A 10523-nucleotide genomic window follows, 5' to 3' on the forward strand; every position below is an offset into this window, starting at 1 on the left:
ACGCTTCGGACTGGCCTGCCTCTCGGGATGGAGCTCCAAGCACCTGAGCCCCTCCCCATCTGCCCTCCACGGACGTCCGGCCCAGCCTTAGCCACCCCACCCCACTTCAGTCCGAGTCTTGGCGCTGCGGACCCAGAGACGCCGAGAGCGTCAAGGAGGTGCCGAGGAACCGAAGACACGAACCTAGGACCAGAGGGGCGGCCGCCGGGCTCAGTCTCCCAAACCCGCAGCGGGGTCGGACCTGGGCTGCACAAGCAGCGGGAGATCGCGGTCCGCGTGGGTGACGCCGGCCGCGAGAGCCGGGAGGCGGCGCCAGCGTTCCTCCAGCCCGGATCCGTCCTCCGCGGCTCTCAGAGGCCTCCCGGGCGGAGGTGATCGCGGGCGCTGGCGCTCAGGTCGGGGACCCAGAGGAGCGCCCGGACCAGTGGGGAAGGGATGGAGGCAGGGACAGATACGTGGAGAAAGAGGGAAGTTTAAGCCTGAAACATGTCTGCAGAGACCGAATTGACGGGCTTTAATGCGCACTGCGAAGTAAGCAAGGGGGCGGGGGGGGGGGGAAAGCAAGCAGGATGTAAACTGAACCGAGGTCAGACTGCGATCCGATGAAAATAAACCTGTAACGAAAACGGCCCCCGGCAGAGAACCAGCCGCTAGGGATACACACCCATGACGTTTCTGGGCAGTCACTTTTTAAAGCATTTTTATTATGAAAGTTTTCAAATATAAAACAAAGTAGAGGAAGCCTTAAAATGAAGCCCCATGTACCCAGCCCCCACTCAACAATGATCAACTCCTGGCCAATCTAATTTCATCTATGCTTCTCCCTTTCATTTTTACTATTTAATTAATTAGTTTATTTTTGTTGAGATACTTTCGAACAAACGCAGACATCACATCATTTCAGCGGTAAATACATAAGTGCATCTTTAACTTTTAAAAATTAAAAGATAAGAACTTTTAAAAATTAACAATACAGTATAAGTCCCCTCACAATAAATCCACAGCTTCATATAATACTCAGAAGCAGTTGACTTTTTTTTTTTTTTTATAGCTACTTTATTTATTTATTTATTTATTTTTGGCTGTGTTGGGTCTTCGGTTCGTGCGAGGGCTTTCTCCAGTTGCGGCAAGTGGGGGCCACTCTTCATCGCGGTGCGGGGACCGCTCTTCATCACGGTGCGCGGGCCTCTCACTATCGCGGCCCCTCCCGTTGCGGGGCACAGGCTCCAGACGCGCAGGCTCAGTAGTTGTGGCTCACGGGCCCAGCTGCTCCGTGGCATGTGGGATCTTCCCAGACCAGGGCTCGAACCCGTGTCCCCTGCATTAGCAGGCAGATTCTCAACCACTGCGCCACCAGGGAAGCCCAGCAGTTGACTTTTGATGGTGGAAATGCAAAGTATTTCTGTTTTGACTTTACTGCAATTGCCAGATAATCAATAATAAGCATTCTTACTTTTATAATAAAACAAACAAACAAAAACTGAGGCCAACAGCTGCAGGAGCTGGCAAGGGCCAGGCAGTCAGCTCTTGTTTGCTCTCCAAGTGGTGAAGCCGGAGACTGCCTCGTGGTTCTTGATCTTTGTCTTTGCACCTTTGTCCCAAGCGTCCATCCGAGTCCCAGATTCAGAGCTCGGTGCTATCAGAACAGGGTGGCCCCCTTTCCAGTCTACCCATGAGGGAGCGTCCCTCTCCCCGAGAGGGCAGCAGGGTTTGTATGCAGTTGTGTGGTGAGCCGCCCTGGGGACCCACCTTGGATCACCGGGTTCAGGCTTTGCTCCTAGCTAACGGATGCAGGAGGCATGCGCACTGAGGGCGGCCAAAGGAAAAGATCCAGGTGATTCTGACGGGTGGGGAGGGAGGGCAAACACTGCCTGAGTGTGCAGGCTATTAGGGAGAGGGGACTCCAGGATGGGGCCCTGACCTCCCTAGCGCCAGGTGGAGGAAGGGGAGTCTGGGCTTCGGTGGCCGAGTGACTTCATGGGGTCCCTGCCCCAGAGTCTCTGCCCCTCGGCCCCCAGTTTACCTTTCTGAGAACTGCCAGGTGAGGCCAGAAGGCTTTGAAGGATGCTTGGGAGACACCTACAGACAGGAGGAAGAGAGAGAAGCCGGCCCAGCCCCTCTGGCCTCCCTCTTGGTACCCACCTGACCAGCTCTCAGCCCAGGTGGGTCGCCTTCTGGGTAGGCTCAGAGCCAAGGCTCTGCGAAACCGTCACCCCACGAAGCCAGGCCAAGCTTGTGGGGAGGAGGTTGGGGGCCACTGACAGCCCTTGACCTGTATCTGATGAGGAGGGGGTCAGCTGGAGGGGAGGCCCTGGCTGGGCAGGAGTACAAAGGCGGGGGCTTCCCAGGTGCAGGGTGCGGGTGGGGAACTGCCAGCTAGGAGAAAGGCACTTAAAGGGATGCCCGTCAGTCCCTCGCCAAGGCTTTGAATGAGGCGGGCAGAAGAGAGCTGGGGTGGGGCAGTGCCTGCTCTCTCAGCCAGGAACGGGAGTGCCCAGGTGGGGTGGGGCTGGCAGAGAACCACCCTGGGGGAAATGAGACTGGCCTGTCCCTTTTAGCAGGTCTGGTTCTGCATGAACTTGGCTGGGAATCCTGGCAAGTCGGCCAGAGTGTCCGAAGCCTGGTGGACCCAACTGGGCTCAGGGACTCTGCAGCCTGAAACCCCTAGGCGGCCCAGGGTGGCTGGAATCGGGTCTCACGGAAGAAGTTAGGGTTGGCGGGCTGGGGGGCGCGGCCACGGCACGTGCGGGAGAGACGGAGCAAAGCCATTCCTCTCCCGCCAGGAGCAGAGCCAACCTGCGCGAGGCGAGGTTGGCCCGCAGTGATGGCGCCGAAGCCAGGCGCATTCCCAGCCTGGTCCCGCGCGCCCTCTAGGGCTGCGTGTTCCCTACCGCGCTTCCCTCTGGTTTGTGCTGCCCCTGGTGCGACCCTCCGGACGCTGGGTAATCATGGGGTGAAGGCAGCTTCCCTGAGCCCCCCGGCCTAATCCAGGTTTGGATCCACTTTCTGTATTTCAGTGCCAGGCTTCTAGCTCCCGCCCCTTCCCGCGCAGGGCAACAGCCTCTCCCTCCTCCTCCTGGCGCCTTCCTTCCCACCCGGCGGGTCTCGGAGGAGCCGGCGGCCAGGAAGCCGCTCTCCAGCCCATCTTTTCACTGCTTCATCGAAGGACGCAGCCCTTCTCCCCGAATCCGCCCCGCGTGTGCCGCCACGTAGACCCTTGCTCCCTCTGACTCCAGCGGCGGGCCGTCGGGTTCGCTGCTTCCCGGCGGGCGGGTCCGAGGGTACGGCGCCCACGGCTCCTCACCTTGGCGCGCCTGTGGCCCCGGCGCCAGGTGGCTCCCGGGCGGACGCGGAGCTCTGGTTGGTGCAGACCGACCCGCCGCTGTGGGCGAGCCGCCTGGGGACCGCGGCGCCACACAGCGCTTCGCTGCGCCCTGGTCGCCACCACCTCGAGACCGCACCCGCACGGGCCACAAACAGTCGAATAAAACGGTTGCCTCGTGGTGATAACCCCTTTAACCTGGGTTGTAACGATCCCATTCGTGGTCCGAGAGCTCGGGACCACGGCCGTTGCCGAATCCCATCGTCGCGGTGCAGCGCCGCGCGGGTGCGGCGCAGAGCCCAGAGCGCCGGCATCGCCTGACGGCCCGCCTGGTGGGTGGAGGGAAAGCGGCAGAGAGCAGGTGGCCGCGGCCGGCGGGGGGACCTGCGCTGGCCCGGAGGCCTCCGCGGTGCGGCCAGCTCTGCCCAGGCCTTCTGGATGCGTCCTTTTGAGGACTGGCAGTGATTCGTCTGCTGACAGCATGAGGTCACCACAAAAGCGACGGAGGGTCAGGGTCCCAGGGGAGGCTGAGCCAAGGGTGCTGATGCCTAGAGAGGGCACAGTGGGGAAGAGAGTGGGAGGAGGGAGAGATGGTCTGTGCTGCCCCTTGAGTGGCCTTCTTGGCACTTCACGTCCCCCTGTGGCCGCTGGTCAGGAGCGAAGGCCTTTGGAAATGGCTAGAGCAAGCTGGCTGTAGAGAAGCAGATCGTAAGTCCCTCCTGGCAAAGTCGAGTGAAACCTACAGGAAAAGCAGTAGCATGGGGCAGGTCCCCCCTCCCTCAGGGAGAGGAGAGCCAACCCTCAAAGGGAAGCAAATGCCGCAACAGGATGGGGGCTTAGTTGGAGGAGGTGCCCCATGAGTCTCTCAGGTTGCCCACCCCTGTTATGCCCCGGGCACTGGGAGCCTGAAGGTGGGGACCTTAGAGCCCAGAGGGGTAAGGACCACCTAGGCCACGGACTGCTCCCCGCTTCCCCAGGAGGGCTGCTGGAGCTTTCCAGGGCCTGGCCTCAGGGCACTGGGAACTGACTGGCGGGGCTGGGGCAGGGGATGATTCCGGGTCACGGAGCTGGATGGCAGGGGCAGACAGATGGACCTCCTGCCTGGGGGAGACCCCCGTGGCCCCTTCTCCTGGGCTGTCTGGCGCCACCGCTGAGAACTCCAAGGACACCGGAGGGTGGCCCAGTTGCTGTGCAGCTCAGCCCCGGAGCGTCTGTTCCACCCAAAGTCCCAAAGGCAGGGGGCAGAGACAGGTTTCCGAGGGGGCTCGATTTTGTTACAGAAGTGACCGTTTCAAGCACCGAATGACCTCTCTCTCTGGGCTCGAGAAGCACACCCCATAAAGTGTCCTTCCCCCACGCAGCAGGCCCCCATCTTCACCCTGCAACAGGCCGGCTGTAGAGATCCAGCCATTGGAATAAGCTTTCAATAAGCTTTCCTTAAGAGCCCATAAACCTGGGCCCTGACCTGGCACTTTGCCCACAGGTCCGAGTCCCCCAGCTCAGGAGAGACTGCAGATGGTCCAGGGGATGAGGCCCAGGCCAGACAGCCCTGTTCCCCACCTGACCTTGCTGGGCTGTCTGGCGCCGTGTTTTGTTTGGGACAAAAGAAAAAACCCCTACGTTAGAGATGGCTCTCAACTCCAGTGCGGGAAGGGGCAGTGGACGCAGGGGGCCACACAGCTGGCAGCCCCTTGTGCCAAGTGAGTGGCCAGTGGGCTCTGCCTTCCCCTGACTCCTGGCTTTCGGTTGTCGCGAAGGCCCCAGAACTGAGCGACAGAGGATGCAGAATCGCCTCTTCCACCTTAGGCCCCTCTCCTCCCTGACCTTGACTTCCCCTAAGGTCTTGCTGGGCCTCCCTGTCTGGAGAAAGTGGGGGCTTGAGAGTACAGCTCGCAGACCCCAGCTCCTGCCCACCTGCCCACCTGCCCCTGGCCAGCATTGGAAGGTGCTCCAGGAGGGGGGAGACGGTGCCCACCATAGCCCATTACCAGAGGAGAGGCTCGGCCCCAGTGATCACAAAGCAGCAGCAACTGTCCAGAAAACGTCCCTTTTTATTCCATACGCAAATAAGTAGATTCATTAAAAAAAAAAAAAAAGTCTTCGCCAGGATAACCAGGGGCTGCAGCCCAGGAGAGAAGCCCCAGTCTGGCCCCGTCTCCAGAATGGACAATCTGAGAGCAGCGCCACCTGGAAGGATCTTCGCCCCTTCCGCTCCACAGGGGCTCTCTTCCTGGGATTCTCTCCGCCGGCCCGAGGTTAAGGCCATCAGGCTGATCACCGTGCCCCGGAGGCCTGCTGTCCTGCCCATGCACAGTCCCAGGCAGGGCTGTCCGGGTTGGAGAGTGGTCACCTCCGTGAAGCACCTGGGACAGCCTGGATTTGCTGTGGACTGCGCCCCGCCGCTGGCTCCGGCGGGGCGGGGGCTGGATTTGCTCCGAGGTTGAGGCCTGTCCCCGGGGGTGGGGGGCTGGGGGAGGCCCTGGGCTGCGTGGCCGACTGTCTCTGTGATGCTCGCTTCCCAGCGGGGATCCAGCCTTGCGACTGCTTGGGGAGTCACAGTCACCTGCGTCTGTTACATTCTGGACGATCTTCCGATCTTCGGACAGGGGTTCGGCTCGCCCGGGCGGCAGCCTGCGCTCCCCGAGGCGCAGGAGGGCCAGGGGAGCGTCCCTGCCCTCCCTGACGGACGGCCCCTGGCGCCACCGCTGCCGCCTCGGCCCGTGTGCGCGCCCGCAGAAGTCCCCACTGGCCACGGGGAGTGGGCCCGGCCGGCCGGGGGCTCACACCAGGCCGGGCATCTGCGCCCGCAGGAAGGGCACGGAGGCGGCGGCTGGGAAGGCGGCCAGCGGGTAGGCGAGGGCCCCGGAGAAGCCGAGCAGCGGCGGGGGCGGTGCGGGCGCGGCGGGCGCCAGCGGGAAGGGCAGCGCGGCGGGAGCTCCGGCGGCGGCGGCGGCCGGGGGGCTTTCGTGGTAGAGCACCGGCACGCGGACCAGGCGCTGCGCGCCCGGCGGGGACAGGCTGGCCGCCTCCAGCTCGGCCGCCAGCTGCCGCTTCCACTTGTTGCGGCGGTTCTGGAACCAGATCTTGACCTGCGTCTCGGTGAGCTGCAGGGAGGCGGCCAGGCCGGCGCGCTCGGCGCTGCTCAGGTAGCGCTTCAGGTCGAAGGTCGACTCGAGCTGGAAGACCTGGCTGCGCGAGAAGACCGTGCGCGTCTTCTTCTTGCGGCCGCCGCCCCCGCCGCCGCCGCGCGCCTCCCCCGCCGCCGCCGCCGCCGCCGCCCGGGCCTCGGCCAGCTCCGCCGCCTCCTCCGCGCCGGCTGCCGGGCCCCTTGCCGCCAGCTCCGCCGCCTCCCGCTGCACCGCTCCCGGCCCGGGGCCCCGCGGCCAGGCGCCCTCTGCACGGCCCATCTCCTCGCCTGTCTCCGGTGAGTCCCGGTCACTGGCTGCAGGGGGGAGAGGAGGAACGTGGGTTGGTTCTGGAGGCTGATCCCCCGGCCCTGTCGCTGAGGCCAGCTGCTTCCCCCGTGAGGTCACCCACAGCCACAAGCAGGGAAGCTGTTCCCACGCAGCCCCACCTACGGCAGATCTCACCCTGGGACCGGAGAAAGGCAGAGCATCTGGAGGTGAACTTGAAGACCTGAGCGATGCTCCAAACCAACACGCTGGCCACACACTCATGCCCAGAACCGCGCGTCCGCACGGAGGGCGACAGAGGGAAGATGGAAGAAAAGGAACACAAAAACACAAACAGAAACACAGAAAGAAGACTGACTCCCTTAAACAGTGACTTCGAATCAACACACACAAAAGCCCCGGAGGTACACCTCGCGGAGAAAAGGATGGTCCTTCTGAGAAATGTACACACCAGAAACCAGCACAAAGCGGGCCTCATCCCTAGCACTCAGCCCTAGGCCAAGTCCCCCAGACACAGAAATAAAGACTTGCCATGACCTCTCCCCACTCGCGCTCAGGAGCAGATGCGGAATGCCCGCTTGCATAGAAACATTCCCACTGATGGAGAATAAGCAAATGCAAACAATTCCCCAAGCCAAACTCCAACCGGATGACACTGCGAACCTATTCTCCCCCATTTCCTGTGCCCCTAATTCAAATGTCCATGGAGACCTGCCCTCTCTACCCAAAATCACACTCAGAGGGAGCGCAGACAAGGGCAGCTCTGGCTCCGTAGAAACACGCGGCAGCCGCGTCTCACCCCAGACACATTGGGCCCGTGGCTGAGCCTGTGGGTTTGGGGCTACAAAAGCCCACAGAGGGTCCCTGAGCTCGTGTTCCAAGTACCAAGCTCCCCACGATCTCCCAGAGGAGATGCCTCCCCCTCCCCAGGGCAAGGGATGATGACTCCAGGTGAAAGAGTCTGCCCAGGACCCAGGTGCTGGTCCAGATTCCAGGCCCAGCTCGAAAAGGGCAGCCGCCTGACTTCCGGGCTCAGCAGGCCAACTCAGGCCAGTTTCCCTTGTGCCTCAGGCTGAGGCTGCTGGACACAGGCCGCAGGTCAGCATTGCGGCCGTCGAGTAGAGCTTGGCCCGGCCAGCCCTCAGAAGGCAGCGGTGAGCCCGCAGTGTGAGCAGCCCGCAAGGTGTGCAAACACCGGCAGGCTTGTGTCTGTAGCTTGGTCCCTGTGCTCCGCCGCTCCCGTGGAGGTGTGCAGATTTGCATGCGTCCCTGCCCAACCCTGGTGGCATGAGCCCTCATGGTGTCCAAAGAGGGGTCAGGTTCCAGGCTGGCATGTGTGCGACCAGATATGGGGGGCCCCCAGACTCACAGAGGCCCACGTGCTGCCACACGAAGCCAAGCCAGGCCTGCCAGCTCTGGTACAAAACAGGGACCCCTAACCCGCATTATACGAAAGAAGGACCGGCTCTTTGGCGGCTGCCTGTAGGGCTGCAGCTGGAGAAGAACCCCAGGGACAAGAGGGGAACGCACTTCCCCCCCCCCCCCGGGAGACCCTTTTCAGAAACATCCCCAGAAGGGCACTACGTTTGATCACTCAATTTCGGGGCAAACACTGAGGCCTGCTCGAGCTTCCCGGAAGGGAAGGGGGCAGGGGCCTGGGACCTTCTGGGTGTAGGCTCTGAGATGCGGGTCCCTTTGCGAGGGGCTCAATCCCACACCAGAGAATGGGTTATCCAAGAGGTGAGAGGGGTCTGACCCACCTACTGCCCCCCACCCGACCCCCAGCACTCGTTAACTTTCGCTTGGAGCTGAAAGTATTTCAGAGCAAGAGCCTGGAAGAGTCTTCAGCTGGCCTCCCAGTGTGCGCTTGGGGCGGGGGGAGCTGGCAAAGCCTGGGGGCTGAGGTTAGAATAGCTTCCTAGTCCTCTTGCCCGGGGGCTTCCTCCAAACGGCAGGTCCCCAAGGGAGGCAGTGACCCTGGGGAGGGGGAGCAGAACTCAGGGACTGGAATGCCCAGTCAAGAGGGGCGATCGATCGGGTTCCGGGGCTGAAAACCCCCCACCCCCAGACTCGGAGCCCTCAGCAGGGAACAAAGGCGGGGGAGGGGGAGGGGCAGAAAAGGGAGAGAGAGGGGTGGGACTGGGGGCTTCTTGCCTTGCACAGCCACAGCCAAGGGGCTTGGGAGGCCCAAGAGGAAGACCCAGGCCCCTGCCCCAGGCCTTGGCTGCAGCTTGTAGGGGAGATGGGACTTTGGGGACACGGCTGCTGGGGAAGACCGCTGTCCCCCCATCCAGGCCTCCACAACAGCGGCTCCCTCTACTCAACGCCCCCTTCATTTTGCTGAGTCTGACTCTGTCTTCTGACCCTCTCTCTTTACTTCCTTTATCTTTTCTCTGATCTCTCCATCACTTATGGGTTTCTTTTTGCTTTGTTTGTTTTTCATCTTCTCTTCCCCCCTCTCTCCTTTCTCCGCCCCCAACATCTCTCTCTTTCTTCTCTGTCCTTTTCTCTTCTTTTCTGCCCCTCCCCCCGTGCCCCCCTCCCATGGCCTGCCTTTCCCTGTTGTATTCCCCACCCCCCCTTCCTTTTCTCTTCTTAGCTGTCTGTTGTCCCCTGTCCCCAGGTTCCTCTCCAAGGGCTCTCCAGAGCCTGGTGATGGGTGAAGCCCAGAGCCTAAGAAACCTTCTCCCTGCATGGGGACCCTGTCCTGGAGAGTGGGCCTCCAAACCTGCTCAACCAGGGGCTCTGCTGGGGCCCGACACGACCCAGAGCCCCCTACAGACGAGGAGGATGGCCCAGAAAGGGCGCCAACGAACCCAAAGTCCCCCGAGCAAACGCTAGGGGAGGAAGCCCGGCCCCCCCCGGCCCCCGCCTTCCCCGCGCCCTCACTCACTGTCAGGGCTGAGGCCGCCTCCGTAGCCTCCGTGCGACCGCGAGTACCAGCGCGTGGCGCCTCCGCAGCCCAGAGCGTAGGGCGGCCCGGGACCCGGGGGCGGCCGGGGACCGAGGCCCAGCGCGCCCGGCCCAAGCAGCGCCCGGGCCCGCGCGTCCCCGCTCGGCCCGGAGCCCGCGCGCAGCTGTCTCCGCCGCTGCAGCCGCCGCCGCCGCCGCGCCTGCTCCGCGTCCTCGTCCTCAGGGTCGTCGTCGTCCTCCTCCTCGTCCTCGCGGCCGCCGCCGCCCTGGGCCGCGCGCCCAGCGCCCTTGGCCTCGGCTGCCAGCAGGTTCTCTATGAGGAAGGAGGAGGCGCGGGCCGGCGTGGCGCGCCCGGGCTCCGTCAGCTCGTCCGGCATCGCGGCCGCCGGTCCGTCGGGCTCTGCCGGGCTCCTCGGGGTTCCGGGAGCCCGGGGTGCGGCCGGTCCCGGTCCCCGCTGGGGACGCTGGCGCGCGGCTCCCTGGCGCACGCGCGGGCCGGCCCTGGAGCCGCTGCCCGGAGCGCTGGCGTCGGGCCCCGCGGGGCAGGCAGCGGCCTCCGCGGCGGACTGGGCTGGGCCGGGAGCGGGTGCGCGCCGACAGCTGGCCGGGCAGCCGCCTCGCTCGCCTTTCACGTCGCCGCTCTGGTCGCCGCCCGGGCCGGCCCCGCTGGGGGCGGGGAGGGCAGGGGAGGGGCCAGCAGGGGCGGGGCGGCGCGGGCCGGGCGGGCAGCCAGCTCAGCCCGAGGATGCCGCGCCGGCCCCGAGTGCGGCCACTGCTCGGAGACGCCGCCCGGATCCGGGCGCGCAGGCGGTCGCGCGTCCGAGGGCGGGCGGCCGGCGGCCCAGGCGGGGGGTCGCGGCCAGTCCGGCCCCGCG

General features: G+C 63.9%; 1 protein-coding gene across 1 annotated transcript; it reads right to left on the bottom strand.

Annotated features, from left to right (window-relative positions):
- Positions 1 to 5363: 5363 nt before the first annotated feature.
- HMX1 (H6 family homeobox 1) lies at positions 5364 to 10283 on the bottom strand. The gene is made up of 2 exons (XM_057547024.1): positions 9629 to 10283; positions 5364 to 6764 (listed from the first exon to the last, which is right to left on the bottom strand). The coding sequence occupies exons 1-2, from the start codon at positions 10023 to 10025 to the stop codon at positions 6103 to 6105; spliced, it is 1059 nt and encodes a 352-aa protein (XP_057403007.1). The 5' UTR covers positions 10026 to 10283; the 3' UTR covers positions 5364 to 6102.
- Between the last annotated feature and the right edge of the window lie 240 nt (positions 10284 to 10523).

Source organism: Balaenoptera acutorostrata, chromosome 5, assembly GCF_949987535.1.
Source record: "Balaenoptera acutorostrata chromosome 5, mBalAcu1.1, whole genome shotgun sequence".
In the NCBI taxonomy this organism is placed as follows: Eukaryota; Metazoa; Chordata; class Mammalia; order Artiodactyla; family Balaenopteridae; genus Balaenoptera; species Balaenoptera acutorostrata.

Excerpts from the sequence above, each read along its gene's own strand:
- HMX1 (XM_057547024.1), bottom strand. The coding sequence starts at position 10,025 with ATGCCGGACGAGCTGACGGAGCCCGGGCGCGCCACGCCGGCCCGCGCC. Across the intron at positions 6,765-9,628 it reads AGGCGGCCTCAGCCCTGACA|CCAGTGACCGGGACTCACCG; the intron begins GTGAGTGAGGGC and ends TCCCCCCTGCAG.